The sequence below is a fragment of the Platalea leucorodia genome, assembly GCF_965183815.1.
Source record: "Platalea leucorodia genome assembly, chromosome: 7".
NCBI lineage: Eukaryota > Metazoa > Chordata > Aves > Pelecaniformes > Threskiornithidae > Platalea > Platalea leucorodia.
Window position 1 is genome coordinate 43,362,773 of NC_138829.1, and position 16,481 is coordinate 43,379,253.

At 42.8% G+C, this 16,481-nt stretch overlaps 1 protein-coding gene across 10 annotated transcripts in view; it reads left to right on the forward strand.

Annotated features, from left to right (window-relative positions):
• Nucleotides 1–16,019, forward strand: part of RPAP1 (RNA polymerase II associated protein 1) — a 45,940-nt gene extending 29,921 nt beyond the window's left edge. For 7 of the 10 annotated variants that reach the window (XM_082316982.1, XM_082316984.1, XM_082316985.1 and 4 more), the window contains 9 exons: nt 739–940; nt 2,842–2,951; nt 4,830–5,025; nt 5,935–6,084; nt 6,551–6,693; nt 7,889–8,693; nt 10,778–10,954; nt 11,597–11,653; nt 12,427–13,258. In XM_082316982.1, coding sequence (XP_082173108.1) covers nt 739–940; nt 2,842–2,951; nt 4,830–5,025; nt 5,935–6,084; nt 6,551–6,693; nt 7,889–8,693; nt 10,778–10,954; nt 11,597–11,653; nt 12,427–12,582 — 1,996 coding nt within the window. In that variant the 3' untranslated portion in view covers nt 12,583–13,258. Of the gene's footprint in view, nt 1–738; nt 941–2,841; nt 2,952–4,829; nt 5,026–5,934; nt 6,085–6,550; nt 6,694–7,888; nt 8,694–10,777; nt 10,955–11,596; nt 11,654–12,426; nt 13,259–15,780 lie in introns of those variants that run through there. The other 3 variants (XR_014228709.1, XM_082316986.1, XM_082316983.1) reach the window with 3 other exon arrangements.
• Nucleotides 16,020–16,481: the final 462 nt, after the last annotated feature.

The window sequence follows — 16,481 nt, forward strand, 5'->3', positions numbered from 1 at the left end:
TGGCATCCTGTCTTCCCTGTCTTTGGTTTGGAGACCTGGCTGTCACCTTCTTTTTTTCCTTCATTTTGGATGGTTTACTGTCCCGCATGTGATCCCTTCCATGGTGGGGTGTATTCCCTCTGACGCAAGGTCAGAAGGGGTATCTAGTCTGACAGCTGTATACCTGCTAGCCTGGGAAGAGGCGGGAGTAAAAATCTGCATTCAGTTTTGGGGCAGAAGGACAGTGTTAGCCAAATGCCCTGCTGAAAGGAGCTAGGAAATTCCTTTGACCTTCCCTGTGGGGAAAAGTAACCTCCCTGAGGTTTGGAGGAAAGAACCTCTCTGCAGAGACCAAGATGGGTCAGGATTAAGAGGTTGTTGGTTTTGATGGACATCAAAGCGGTAAGATTTGCTGAAGACACAGGTACTTTTTCTGGTGAAAAGCAAGAAACTCTAAATAAAGCTGGATACTGAGGTAGTGTGTCTGGTAAAATAGAGCATAGCTCAAGGACAGAGTAGTGCAGGTGAAGAAACTTCAGGTTTCATGACCAGATTCTGCATTCGTTCTTTCTGCCTAAATTGATTTGGTTTGGTCTGCGGGAATGTGCAAAGACTTTTTTTCCCCTAGTGGCTGTTGTCGGGTATTGCCTTCCAGACTATATGCAATTGGAAATCTTGCTATTAAAAATGATGATTTAGAGAGACAATTGTTTCTGAGATATATTCCCTATCCTATGTCATTCTTCTGTTGTGTTTCAGTAATAGCTCAGAAGATAGTGAACAGATTCCACCTCCTCCAGTAGCATGGAATCAAGTGTCAGGCTTACAGCCCTTTGTTGAGACCAGTCTGAAAAAATTCCTCCAGGAGATATCCCAGACAGAAACTTGGCAAACTCTCCAGCCTCTGACCACAACTTATGTGATCTACCTGGGAGTTTATTACAGTGCTTGCAGCCAACAGGTAAGGCCTGAAAATACAGGGTGTCTTTTCTTCTCACCAGCAGCAGCTTGTGTATTACCTCTGAAAACCTGAACTTACAGGCAATGCTGAAAAAGACAGATGTTGAAGCATCTGAGGACTAGATTTTGTTTACCACAGCTCATATCTAGCCTGCATGGTATTTAGGGTCAGATAAGTCTGCTGATCCTTCACATTAGCAGTGTCAAATATCACTGTCTTCCTTTCTTGTCCTTTCTTCCTTTGGGCTCGGAGTCTCAATCAAGGTATGTGGTAGTGCTGTGACTGTTCTGATTTACTGCAGATATCCAAAGCATGAAGCAAATATGACCTAATTTAGTTTGGCCGTCCTTTCTCCTTGTGGCCTAAATCAAGTTGCGCATTTTTGCATTTGCTGTGGTCTGAGAGTTTACATGTGGACAGCTACACTGCAGTAATCTGGTTGGAAGACTGAGCGTTGAGGGTCATGCCATATGAACTTTGTATAGGAAACAATAAAGATAAATTTATTTGCTGCCCCACTGACATTCAAGGTCAAATTCTGTAACCCAGTTACAGTTGTATTATGTGACGATCTTTTAAAGTGAGTTTTCTGAAGGTGACACATCAGTGTGATGCTGTTGAAGAATGTCTTATACTTTAGCTGCCTTAAAGATTCATGCTCTAAAGATAAATGCAAGTTTCCTCTTTACTGCCCAACTGACATGCCTGAGTTCTGACCTGGGAGAGCCGCCTTCAAGGTGTGGGGGTAATTTAATGGCTGTAGTTACTCACACTTCTGCAACTCCTCTGAAACTTGCCCAAAGCAGCCGAGTTTGTTAGTTGTGGCTGGGGTGGAAACTGCCAGTATCTTTCAAAAATGTCTTCAGTGCCCCAAAGGTTGGTAGTACCCTTCACATGCTGTCACTAGGACCTGAGCATTAGAGAACCAGGATAAGCAAGAGGTCAATACTCCTTTTCAACCTTTATAGATATGCCAGACGAGTGGCTGACAAAATAATTTCTTAAATCCTTGAACTATGACATAAGATTTTTTTTTTATTTCCACTTAAAAAGATGTTCAATCATCTACCTGTGGTACCTTATTAAAAAAAGAAAAAAAAATTGCATATAGCACATTTGAATGAACTAGTGCCAAAAAAACCCAATCAACTTGTATAGTAACTAGTGTATACTGGGACCTTCTTCGAATATTTTTGTTAGATGACTAAGAACTAAGATTAACAACTTCATGTAGATTTTACTGATTTCTGGAGGGGGATTTCACCTGGGGAAAAATTAGATTTTATGTTCTAGAAATGAGTATTTCTGTATCCTAAAGCAGCATTCTAACGAAAGGAGAGAACACTAAAATTTGCCATCATTGCCATTTGTTCCTTCAACCCAGAATATTGCTTACTAGGGTCGGAAGAATTCAGATGGTTCTCTAAAAGCCACAGATCCTCCTCTGTGCAGTGTTCACCCACAGTCATGCTTTGATGGATAGCTCAATTGCACTTTATACAGTTGATTTTTTTTTTTAATAATTTTTTTGGAGATCCTCGTGGTGCCACTCTGCTTTCTCAAGGTAGTTCTGATCACCTTTGTGTCATCTTCAAGTTAAATGGAGAGATCAGCACATAGATGGTATGGGGAGGAGGGTTTAGCCACATAGGCCAAGTTTTCATTTAGGGACTCTCGATCCCAAGGATCCCATACCTTACTTCCAGCCAATTAAGAAATCTCTGTGATGCATTTTAATACCTGAGCACAAGAACACCTAGAGCAGTGCCACTATGTAGATGATGTGGTCTGGCAAAAAGATAATAAACACAGAGAAAGCAATTAAATCAGCCTGTCTTTTTGCCCTCACTGGAATGCCTTCATTCACCATCTTTTCCTGTCTTTCTCCATGTCTTCTGCAGCCATCAGTCAATCCAATTGACTGCTTAGAGGAACTGGAACGTTTGACATCTGAGGTGCTGCAGCCCCTTCTCAACCAGCCAGCCATACACAGCATGTGGGACTTACTCAGGTAAAATCATTTCACTGCTAAGATGCTGTTGCCAGAAGCTAAGGGAGCCTCATTTCTATACTGTACTGTGTGGAAGTTTTCCCCCTCCCGTTTCTTTCCCGTGTACATATGTGCCCCATATGTGTGAATTAGAGTGCAGCAGGGCTCTGTCTACACCCTGCTTTGTCCTCTCTCCCCTCACAGCGAAAAGCACGATGGCCACAGAGGTTCTCCAGTTCCTCCTTTCCTACTGGTGCTGCTGCAGGGTCTGTACTTCTGCCCTTCCATGTAGCTGTGTTTTTTCGTATCAATTTCAGATTGATTTTAGTCACTCTTGGTTTTAATTCTTATTTGGTTTCACTGGTTTAAAAAAAAAAACATCATCAATTTGAGTCCCTCTTATATCAGGGAGATAAATGTGTGTGTGCATGTACCATTCGTGTGCTCTGTGTGATGCTGCTTATATAAAATAATAGGCTGTTGTCTTTAAGCTTCTGCAGAGCTTCACTAAGGCTTTGAAAGCCCCTGCAAGGAAGTGAAAGGCCAGATACCAAACTGTTCTTTCAGACATTTGGATAACGTAAGCTTTGTCTCTGGCTCTGGGAACTATAAAGCACTGCAGATATTTTGTCTTTCTGCTGTAGAGGGAGCCTCCCTGCTATCCTGTGATCAATCCTCTAGAGAGGGGGAACCTAAAAGGCCTAACTTGTAGTCAGGGAGACATCTAGCTGCTTCTTAGAACATCTGATATAAGGGGCACTTGAAATCTTTGGGTTTAAGTGGTATTTGAATGGTCACCAAACAGTTTGGCCCATGTTCTTTCATGACTCTGAACTGAGGTCTGAAGCTCTCAGCACCAAAGCTTCCAATACAAGGGCACTCATTAGACCCTTTCCTGCCTGTCCTTGAGGTCTGAAAACAATGGGTTTGGTCAGGCTGTAAAAGCCCATCAGCATGACTTCTCCTAGGCTGTTCTTAACACCGGCTGGTAAAAATGAAGGGTCAGCTAATCTCTGCCTTAATATTTTGACAATCTTGTCTACACATTCTGTGCAGATTAGGGTCAGGAGTTCAGGGTACTCTGTGAGCCCCAGATGTGTTCACACATCTCCTACATGGTAATGCCAATGGAAAGAAAGAAGAGTAATGCATTTAAATAATTAGTTCTCTGTCATAGAGTAACGATATGGATCTTCGACAGGATTTGCCCTGTTGCCCCATTACCCTTGAGCAACATGCTTGTGGTCACTCTTCCTTGTAGTGGTCTTGCCTGTACAGACACGGTATGTCTAATGTGGGCCCCGTAAGCACTGCTGGTATGTAAAGTTCTAGTTTGGCCCACGGAGAGTGAGCCTCCACACACCAAGAGCAGTATGCATGGTCATGCTCACATACATTAAAGCTAGGTTCTTTCTGAATAGACTTTAAAAATACGCATTTCATGAGTACATAAGGGGCAACATTTTTTCAGTGTCAATTTTAGATATAAGCTGGCTTTTTGGCTTTGCCTTCCAGTTTATTACTGAAATGTCTTGAGTGGGTGGGCAGCTTTATTAGCCTGATTTACATATGTACATGGAGAAATGTGTGGGTTTTTTTAATCAAAGGCCCAATGCTTTCAAATGTTTGACATCAGAGATGTGTCACTTCATCAGTATTTCTGCACGTCATGAACAATTTAGCTGAAGATTAGAATTCATGACAGCTCACTAGCATTAGCTTGTATGGTGATAGTGCTTACCTGACCAACGGTGATACTAGATTTTTTCTTGCAGTCTTGGGGGCTTCTGTTTTACTGCCCTGTGTGGCACAGTTCAGGTAGTAACATTCCTACAAGATAATTCTTCAACAGTATGTGTGCTTTTGACCTGACCCGTCTCTCTTTATCTGTTCACACAGGCCATGTTCTGCTTTGTGCAACCCTCTGTCCTGTTCCCCAGCACCAGAATCTGTCTTCAGCATTGCATCTCTAAGTTGCACTGGAGGCAAACCTCCTTTGAGCCTCGTTGGGTCCAAGTCACCTTTCCCCTTCCTCACTGCCCTCCTATTTCTCATCAATAGCATCACTCACATTCACAAAGGCCTGGCCAGCAAGGTGAGAATAGACTTTTTCACTGTAAGTTGTAGGTGAATGATGATATGCTTGTGAGGGAGGTTAGTATTTATATCTTCCCAGGCTTAAGAGTGGTGTGTAGTAGGACTATTAAAAAAGAATTGTTGTGTGTTTTTATTTTAAAAATATCAAAGTACTATAGAGAGAAATACCCCCGTTTTCAGAACAGGTGGGACGAGGATCTGAAAAATATCTTCTTTGAATTCCAATATCCATTTGACACTGGGAAGCTGGAATTATAGAGCAGGTGATGAATGATGACGCTTAAAGGATGGATTTATAAAGAACATTGAGAAGGGTTAAATAACTGTTGTTTGGCTAAGCAAAATAGATAACTGAGTGTCAGAGGAGGAAAGGGATGGTTGAAGCGTATATAACAAAAATGGAATAAAATTAAACAAGAGAAGGAGTGCTACAGTGGCTGAAGAGGTTTCTTCCACTTCTGGTTGCCCTGAATTTTTTGAATGAGAGGGTCATGGAAGAGTGCAGACTGAAGAGGAAATGGCAGAGCCCTGGAGAGATGGCATACCTACCATAAGCTTTCTCAAAACCTTCCTCTGTCCTCTTACGTTGAATTAGCTGACTGGTTACTAGTAGTGATATCTGGCCAGGTGAGAGAAAAACTTCTTAAGCCACTGGCCAGACTTCTGCCTTACAAAGCACTGTGGAAAATGTAGGCATTGGTTACCTGCGGTGGGGATTGTCATGATGTGTGCGTGTGAGACCTGAGGCAGAAAAGCAGGTATTTACCAGGCTATTTTAAAATATCCCTTTTGGAGTAGCCAACAGGAATTCTCATGGGAGAAGGTAGGGGGTAGGCCTCGGAGAGGGCTTTCCTCCAAGCACGAACTGTCTTAGTAGTATTTGTCTCCACTTCTGATTCCTTTATAGTACAGCTCTGTGCTGGGCTTCAGAGGCTTGAAGGATTATCTGCATCACAGCTGGCAGACCAGACCTCCCTCTGTAACTCCTTCATCTGCGTGGATCCTGCGACATGAATATCATCTGCAGTACTTTGTGTTAGCGTTGGCTCGGAGAATGGTATCGTTATTAGTCCTTTAATTTCTTTCGCTTGAGGAATTGACTGCGACTCAACGGGTCAGACTGGCAACTGGTGTTTGCGTCCATGTTCTTTCTCATATTTGACTTAGGTCTGGTGACTTTTCAGCTGTCATTTAATGCCCCATTAGCAAATAATATCTTTACAGTTACTGATGTGGGGATTTAGATCCAAAATACTTTGGATGGCAAAATTATAATTTTGCCTGTCTTTGGGCTAGAGTGAGAACAAAGTTTTCAAGCGTGCTGCTAAAATAGATGTCTGACTATCTAAGACAATCAGGGGAAGCAGAAAGATCTCAGTATGAATGCTTGACAGTTCTTGCAGTCTGCCTCAATCTCTCGCTTTCCAGCAAGATCTATGTCTTGGTTGACCCTTCTGCCCTTGTTGATTGCCTTGTTGACAAATGATATAGTGCTTTTATCTGTTGTTTTGTTTCCTGTACAGGCAGGCACTTGTCCGGATTATGCCCAGCATGCCTCACTCCATCACTGTGTTGCCATGGCATTGCTAAGCCATCTGTTGCCAGGGAGTGAGCATCTGGCTTATGAGGTCCTACTGGATCTTGCCTTTAATCCAGAGTTTCTTCCGTAAGCTTTGCATTTTTTCCTTTCTGTGGTCTGGTACATGGGAAAACTTGGGAAAATGGAAAAAGCACATGTTTGCACTGCAATTTTGTCATAATTTTTGGCCTTTAATAGGGCCTGTATTCAAATTTTAGTTACTCATTGGCATATTCTCCAGTCACAGAACCTTCTAACCAGACCAGCAGTGTGGTTGCAGATTTCTCTCTGATGTACCAATGTTGAGAAATGAGACTGGTTTCTTTTGATCTCTTCTGTGGCAAAAATCCTGTGATTCCTGATAGAACTGATTCTCACTAAACATGGGAACTTGTCATAGCCTGAAAAGCTTATTAAATCTTCCTCAAACCCTTATTATGCAAGTTCTTACGCAAATTCTTGCTGATTTGACAACTGTGATGTCTTCCACCTTGCACTGGAAGAAATCATGAGCATCTCAAATGTGAAGCTTCCCGTGTCTGGCCAAGAAAATGGTAGGATCTTGTTCATCACAATCCCTTTGAAATTTGCCATGGTGCATCCCTGTAGGAGGTTAGACTAAGGTGCTGCAAGGAGATAATGTAGTTTTCCTGAAAGAAGGAAAGTTTGTGGGTGGGTTGGTTTGTTTGTTTGTGTGTTGTGGTTTTGTGTGGGTTTTTTGTTTGTTTGTTTGTTTTACAAATACCTGAATTTGGCAAGTAATCTGAGACAACGGTCAGTCTCTGGTCTGAGGTCGTGGCACATGGATTTGACAAACACTCCTCCCCCCCCGCATTTTTTAACTACCAGTCTGTATGGTTCCCCTGGCCTTGCCACTGCCAGCTGCAAAGCTACCATTTCGAGAATTGACTTACTGATTCACATAGGCCTTATGTGATATGTGGTATTTCATCTCAGCACCCTGACAGCTGTGTTGCTAAGTAGACTTCCTCTCTGGACAAGGGGTTGCAGCCTCCACACCAGACTGCTGGCATTGTGTGGAGGTTTTTCATGGCAAGGCCTTAGTGTTGCTAGCTCCAAATGGAGTTCTGTGAATTCCCTGTAAATACCAAGATAGCCGATGCTTTACAGGCACTCAGTATTATCATGGCTGAATGCTGTAGAAAGTGTTGTGAGTGTTGTGCATATACTACTCTCCCTGATCCAGGAAGACAGTAGAGATGAATTTCTGTGGTGTTTTGTTTGTTTGTTTCTTAAACTGATGTTTGTCTCTATCTTACAGTGAAGGGAAAGCTGGAGGGCCAGAAGCAGCTGACTTCTCCGATATACTGCACCTGGGTACCAGTGCCAAACTGGCACAGCCTGGCTCTGCAGCAGCATTTTTTTCAAAGGCTACTCGTGGTGCCCTGCTGAGAGAAGCGTACCAGAATCTGCCTTTCATCCGCTCCTGCTACCTTTCTCATTTTGTCCACTTGCAGCCTACCCTTATGCGTTCCCAAGCATCCTACCAAGGACGGAACTACCTCATCCAGTCAATGCTGCTTCCTGAGGTCAAAGGGCCCATCCTGCCTTCAGACTGGCCCTTCTTTCCACTTATCAGCCTCTACAACAAAGTGACTAATGCAGAGACACGTGGGGCCGTACTGAACTCTCTCCCACTTGATCTCGTCAACACTGTGACCTGGAACCTGCAGTGGGTCTTGTTGCTGGAAACCTGGCGTGCTAAAACCCTTCAGAGCATCCCTACTGCTGCCAAACTTGCACGGCTTATGTGTGTCTTCCTCACAGGCGGTGACCTCTTTCTAGAAGCACCGATCCACCGCTACACAGCTGCCCTCCTCTCTGTGTATTGCCAACCCAAGGCATTGGACTCCCTGAACTTGGATGCTCCTCTCCCTGGTTTGGCTTCCTTCCACGATCTCTATATAAGTCTCCTGGAGCAGTTTGAAGGTGTATCCTTTGGAGATCCACTCTTTGGAGTCTTTGTTCTTCTACCTCTACAGAAGCGTTTCAGCATTCATCTGCGTCTCTCTGTTTTTGGGGAGCACACAAGTATCCTGCGGGCACTGGGAGTGCCGCTCCAGCAGGTAATCCTGGCTTATGGTAGTTGCCTATCACTGCATATTTCTGGGTTACTGGGCTCTTTCCTGTGTTTCTCCAGCCTCGATTTGGGCATCCTCCCAGCACTTCCCCTTCTTCCTCATCCTTCCTTGTCCAGTAGAATAATTGTACTTGCTTTGCTTAGAAGCTTTTCATTCTCCCTGAAGAAAGTCCAATGCATGGAATGTAAAATAGAATAGGAATGGAGAGGAGTGTTCTTTTGATTTAGGGCTGTGACAGCAGTGTATACATTTTTTTGGTTGTTGTTATGTCTCTTTTTTTAAACACCTTGATTGATTATAAGCCTGAAGAACAGAGTCCAGCCCCTGTAGGTGCAGGCCCTTGTCACATAATCATTTTCATAAACCTGTTGAACTTTGTTTTGAGAGTAGATAGTGTGTATATGTGGAGGGCAGGAGCTGTGAAATTGTTCAGTCTTCAGTGGAAAGTGCCCCACATCCTGCTTGGTCTAATGATTGAGAGCCTTCTTCTAATTTATGGCCTGTATGTATGAAGGGCTAGTCTGCACCCCATGTTCTTCTGCCAGCAATTGCCTTTCCCTTAAATAAGTCTTTTCTCACCTTGGTGAGAACCTTTTTTCTTGCCCAATGCATGGACAAACAGTCATTTTCCTTCTCAACCGTGTTTCCACATTTAGTTATACTGGAGTTGTGCTTTGCTGGGTAACTCAGTGAAAAATTTGATCTGTCAAGTGCAGGACTTTCTTTTGAATAAGCAGAGCACAAGAGATGGAATTTAGCTGACTTTAAGTTCTATGTCAGTTGACAGGCAATACCTGATCTAGCCTGAAGTTTGCTAATAGAAAGATAACCTTTCAAAATTTTTTTTCCAAACCACTGTGAACCAGCAGTGTACATGAGATCAGTGCTTTCCATTGTGTGTTTGCAACGCCTTTGCTCTGGTTGTAGTAGCCCTGCAGCCAGTTTTTCCATATCATTATGGCCAGATGAGCCTTTGTTTCTGAAGCAAAGATATTCTGGCAGGTTCTTATGATAAGCTCTCTGTTCTCTTGATGTTCCCAGTAGCCCTTCCCTGTCTCTTTTCCAGTTCCACAAATATATGTAGGAACAGAGCTGAACACCGTATTCCAGATGAAAGCCTTGATTCTACGTCACATGCTTTATCTTGTAGTCATCCCTGAACACCAAATCCCTCAGTACCATCAGAATTGTGGCATTTGTTACAATGGAGAACGTTTCAAAGCAGATTATTATTCATGTGCTTAGAAATTTTTAAAATGCTGAATACTTTGAACAATGTTTTCTTTGCTGTGTTGCTTGAAAACAAACTGTGTGTTGAAAAATGTGAGCAAGATCACTTGAGGAGGTGTTGTTTGTTTGGGTTTTTTTCCTTTTTGTCTTAAATTGAATTAAAAATACCCTAGCAGGCAGTTGGAATATCCTAACAGGCAGACTGCTTTTTGAATTGAGTAAAATCAAGGATTGTCTTTAATCGTGCAAAGTGAAATATGTAATTTTAGCCCTAGAGAACTTACCTCAAAATTGAGAAGAATAAAAATTGGACTTCCAGAGAGGGGAAAAGCAAACAAAACCAAGTTGTTATTAAAAGCTGTTCTAATGTATTTTTTGAAGCTAGACAGTGAAGTCAGAAAATGTTGGAAATTTCACTTAACAACAACATTAACTCTGGCACATGTATCTGCTTTCCTTTTCTGGCTAAATGTATAGGTCAGTGTAAGCCTCTCTGGTATATTAGCAGGATGCAGTGCTGTTTAAAGTACTCCATCTCCTCACTTTGAAAATACTCTTCTTGCCTGTGCCAAAAAGCAACTGCAGTGATTTAACCAGTGAAACATCTCTCCATAAAGCTGAAGAGGTCTGAGGGTGCTTTGTCAAAGACACGTCATATTAGTCAGTGTGGGCAGTAACAGCCCCGCTCCAAATGGGCGTTGTGCCAGCGAGGTACATTGTGTTATGTGGGAGCGCACCTACAAATGGCTGGGGAAGGGCCCCCTAAAGTCATGAACTTCCCTTCCCTACTTAAACCCTGACAAACATTGTAATGTTGCCTCTGGGTGGGTTTGTTGCAGTTTCCTGTGCCTCTTGAGCGATATGTTTCCCCTCCTGAGGATAACCTGAACCTCCTGCGACTCTACTTCCGAACACTGGTCACTGGTGCACTGCGTCACACCTGGTGCCCTGTTCTTTACGTGGTGGCTGTGGCTCATGTGAACAGCTTTATTTTCTCCCAAGACAGCACGATGCAGGTAGGTAATGGATAGCAGAGCCTCAGGGCTGGAAGCTTTGGGTTTTGCATCTGCTCTTCCCAAGGGTCCAGCGTGGCTTGTGGTGAATCACGGACTCTGGGCTTGAAAACAAAGATTGTAAGCAAACATTTTGAGGACTGGTCAGCTGTTTGAGAATCCACATGAGACGCGGACAGCAGCTCTTGTTCATTACACCATAAAGCACTTGCATTAGTGATAGCCAATCCTACATAAACCTTCGAAGTCAGCAGCTACATGGGCTATGGTACAGGGGGAAGAATGAAGCAGAGAGGATGAGGGAGCTGATCCGGCTTGTAATAGATTTAGAGCTTGTAATAGATTTAGCCTCTGCCTGGGGCAGGAACCTTCCCATGGCTTTGGGGCCTCTAGCAATGGTTACTTGTGCTAACACTTCTCTGATCTACAATTGTACCTGAAAGTTGAGAAGTCAGCAGAGTTTCAGGTCAGGGCAAGGAGGAGAGAGGCAGGATCCAAGCAATAGCCATCTCAAGTTCTGTCTGATGAAACAAACTGCTCTTTGGAGCATCATCAGAATGAGCAAAGCATCCTCCTGGAGTGCTGTACACCGTGGGCAAATGTAGCACTGCGCCATATTAAGCCAAGTATGTGTTTTGTTCCCAGGAGACTGATGCTGCTCGGAAAAGCATGCTGAGGAAGACGTGGCTGTTGGTGGATGAGGTAGGATCTGTAAGGTTCAGTCTGTGCCACTGCGACTTAAGTTTTTCGGACATGGTACTCTTACAGATTTACCTTTGGCTTTTTAAATTTGTGTTTAACTACCTTGCTAATTTGAGAACGAGAGATTAGCAGCAGGATTTTGACCTGCGATGGCTATAAATACTGTCATCCAGTTCTTGTAGTAATGAACTCGAAGCCCTGAGCCCATTGGAACCTAGATGAATCTCCTGTACTGTATTTCCATGCCTCTTGCCCAAGCTGCATTATATTTGGGTAGTGAGAGGTCCTAGAGAGATGATTCTAGCACAACTATGAATAGGTGGCCAGCAGTGATCTCCCTTAAATCTTAGTTGGATGCTTCCCCCGAGAAGAACAAAACAGATGTAAGGTTTCTTTCTTTCTCAGGGAGCTTGCCAGAGTCTGTCATTTGTGTGACAGAGCTGGGTCATTTGACCCTGTATGTTTAGCATCCAGGGTAAATTCTTAGATCCCATTCAAAACCCCATTTGGGCTTCTGGCAAGAACTCATTGTGAGGGGTTGTTGAGGGGGCAGTGGAGTTGTGTTCAGAAGAGGAAATCTCATGCAAATCAAAAATGAATTTTCTTGGAAGAAACTCACCTTTTATAGCTCTTCTGTTGAAGATGATGCAATTAAATATGTCGGGCATGATGGAATTGTACTATCTGGCAGGTTGCTGTGTTGTGTTGGAGACAGGATGGAAAAGATTAGATTCTGTTCAGACGTGCTTAATGGCTGCTGTTTCTTTCTTCAGACCTTGAAAAAGCACCTGCTCTACTACAGACTGCTGAATGCAGAGAGCCCTTTGGGATTTGACCTTTATGAGCAGCTCCCTCCCATGCGACTGAAGTACCTGCAGATGGTGACACAGAAAGAAAATAAGGAGAATGCAGCAGCACTAGTCTCATAGCAAAACACTTGTGCAAAAAGAGGGCTAAGGGGAAGAATGGAAGAGCTCAGTTTACGCTTCAGTGATGAAACTATGTGCGCTTCAGACAGTTTCAGTGTCTTACCTGGACACTCTTGGCATCTTCGCAAAGTGAAGCACTAGTGGAATGCTCCCAGCCCTGCAGAACAATACACATCTTCTCAAGACATGGCAATATGTGTCTGTGGCCCCTCCATGATGAATGCTGGAGCGTTTTCCTCCATTCTCTTTCAGGTGGTTCTGCTTCTCCCCGGAGAAGGTGAGAATGTGTCTGAGAGGCACTGGACTGCTGAATAAACTGAAGGAAGTGGAAAAGCTATTTCATTCAGTCAGGCTGGAGATTGTGGGTTCTCACGATGATGTCTGTCTTCCCCAGATCTTTCCCTTGCTTTTTTTGTACGCTGAGTTTTGAATGGTCATTTCCCCACACTATCCCCTGCAAATAAAATGACAAGACAGCAGGGAAGAAGCTGATTCTGAGAGCTTTTTTTTTTTTTTTTAAAAATATATATACATGCAGTTTCTCCAGGGCAGTGTTCTGTGCTCACAGTCAGTCACACAGACGTATTGTGTCAGACCTCTAAGAAATAATATTTCCTAGTGCAGTGGTACAAACACTGGATATCCTCCCTTGGCTGTCTTTTGGATAGTCACTATAAACTGCTTTCTTTTCTCCCTTAATTTGGTTACATGTATAACAAGATCAGAAATAATTTCTTTGCAGGGCAGGATGCTTGGCAGTAACCACTCCCCATGGATGTTTCATTTATATCCAATAATTTTTGCAGAACTACAGTCACTCTGGCAGGCTTTTTGTTTGAAGAACTTACTTTTATGAGCAAACCTTGTTAAAGTTGCTTCTTTTGTTTTGTTTTTATGAATAAATTCCTCTGCAAGGTGCAGGGTGATGCCTAGCCTGAAGAACGAAGCTTCTCTCTTTACCTATTAAACGGGCCAAGCTAGCTTCCCTCCAAAGAAGCCATGCCTGTATTAACCTTGCTCCAGTGAATGTCCTAATAAGAGTGTGAAACACTGTTAATAGGCCAGCTTGTAATTGTTGAAATTGTTCCAGACAAGAAACAAATTCCAGCTAGCAATTTTATGGCTGTGGTGCTGTCTTTGCATTGGCAGTTTTCCAAGTGTACCAGTCCCCCTTAGGTTGCCAGAAAATATACTGTTTCATCGTTTTCCCCCTTATTTCAGACAGGACATGGGTGGAACTGATGTTTCATTTTAATCTCTCTCTCCACCCACCCCCTCACCCCCCCCATTGCAGCTTTTGATCTGTGGTTTCTCTCTGCTGCAGATCAATGGCACATAAAGTAACAAAAGCACAGTGATCAACATGTTTTTTTCTCTTGTTAATTATTTTAAAAGTACTTGATGTGATTAAAAGTTTAGTCAAAGGCATTCAAGCTTCTATTCTGTCTAGATGGTGAGAGCCCAGCAGTTGTCTTTCAAGAGCAATGGATGGTAAAATTTAAGGACTCCTAGCTGCCTGTTTAAGAGCAGCCTTCATCAAGGACTTTGCCTTTTGCTTTTCAGACCTCCAGTTATAAAAACTCTTCCAGTCCTTTGTGGGATGCAAAGTTGGATTTTGTAATGTGTACAGGGTGTAAATAAATATTTTGATAGCTCTGCAGGTTTTTTTTGAACTATGAGAATGCTCTCCTTTATTTAAATCTTTCTTGAGTTTGGATAGTTCTGTTTGCAATTTATCAATATCTTGGAAATGCTACTGCTGTGAGGAAATCCACTAAGCTTTGGAACTCTGTAAGAGAGCTCTTCAAGCCAAAGGCATCATCCTGCTTGTGTGGTGGGTCATTAACACAGGGTACCAACTGCTGTGTGTACTTGGGGAAGGTGCAGGGTGGGTATTATGTGACTTGTCATGTGCCACAGGTGGGAAGATGGGAGAAAACTGTCCACGGATGGTGTTTGTAGGTGATGAGTGAGCAGGTGGATTTCATTTATTTTGTGAAATCTGGGAAGTTAAGATTCAGGCTTTTGCCTGATTCTGAAAAACCCCTCTTGTTCCCAGATGTTCCTCAAGCCATCAGTGTATGCCCAGAAAATACCTACATCTTTTGACATGAAATTCTGATGCAAGCATCAGCAATGGAGGGAAGGAAAGGAGAGGACCCAGAATTGTCCTGCAGGCCACCCTTGTGTGCAGAACGTTCTAAGGACGCTGCATGTGAGCTGTAAGCTTTCAAAACTTTGGCTGTCACTTGAGATGGTACAGCAATCCTAAACTTGAATTTTTTAAGGCTTTAAGCAGCCTTGTACCAGATTTCTCTGCAGAACACTAGAGGGCATTGCTTTATCTAGTTTAAATGCAAACTTTCTGGGCTTCAGTGTGATTGGGACTTAAACCAAAAAACAGCCAACCATTAAACCTAGTTTGAATTTTGTGCATTTTTTATTTTTGCATATACTTTTGGAGAAAGTGTAGAGAATTAAATAGATGTGATTGGTTGCTAAGAATCATTTAGTGCTTTGCCAGCAGGAGCACTTTGGAAAAATCCTGGTAGAGTGAATGGAAGCTTAAAGCTTAAACTGAATGCAGTCTGAAGCAGGACCAAAGTGTGCCAGTTCTGTTAATCCAGTTTAATCCTGATCAGAGTAAGTCAGGAGATGAAGAAAATGAAAACTCTCCCAAAAATTGATGTGACTTCTTAACTCCTTATCAAAAGCTTAAGGTTTCTTTGAGAAGAAAATAATTCTGCTGAAATAAGACCCACAAATAGGTTTCTGGGGTTAGAGTAGTTCTAACTCAGAACAGCAAAAGTCTGATAACTGAGCAGAAGACAAAAAGCCACCAACAACCAAATAAAAAAATCCCCAGAGATGCTGTCTTTTAATTCTTGGAAAGAAAAAACCTATCTTCTGGTCTTTTGTGGCTAGAAAACACTTGGTTTTATCCAAGTTACTGGTGTTATCCCACGTAGGAACAGTGGGAATCTGTACTGGGACAAATTCAGCAGGGGCTGTGCTGGATGGCAGCGACAATGTGGTTTTAAAAACAAGTGGTTGATTGGAGATGAGTTGAAGATAATCCTTCTAGTATTGCTGTTGAGTTGGCAGGTAAGATGGTGGGGCTGTCACAGTTTTGCATCCCATAACTTTAATGGTAGCAGTTTTCTGCATTCTACTGAATCTTTCTTTGCATTTTGAAAGGGGAGAGAGAGTCACCATCAGCTTGGAAGCATGTCCTTTTCTACCTAGAAGAAATGGAGTTGATTTGTGATCCTTCGACTGCGTGAGTGGTTTGAATTCTCTGGGTTAGGATCCCTGTCTGGTGACTTGGCCCACTTTGCTGAGCAGGGGCAGTTCCCAAAGAAGATGCAGACAACTCAGCAGCTGGCTGTACTACACACTGGGGTAGGACAAAGCCTGGCAGAAGAAAGTAAGGAGTTAGGCAAGGAAGAAATCAAAATAGGACTGAAACCCCACTGTATGGGAACTTTTTAACAGTAAAGTACACACGAAGCATTATATGATTGAAGCGCTTGCATTCCACTGTATTTATTGACTACTTCAGTTTGACAGTGGAATTTAATAATCAATTTCTAGACTAATGCATTCTGTCTGACCACTTAATATTAGGCAAACCCTAAACACCTTTTGCTGATGAAGTCATGGACAGATAGAACAAACCATAAGATGTGCATGTATAAATATATTATGGGTCAGATAAGTGTGTTTCTTTTGGTATCGGGCAGAAAGTAGAGCAGAAAGGCATGTTAATCCTCGCTTTTGCTCCTTCCTGGTTCTGCAAAGTTCTCCTTGGAAATCTCTCATCAAGGGAGTGGTGCTGCCTCCAGCTCATAACCAAATCTGGGGGCAAAACACATTTTTTTCAGCTTACAGAAGCTCAT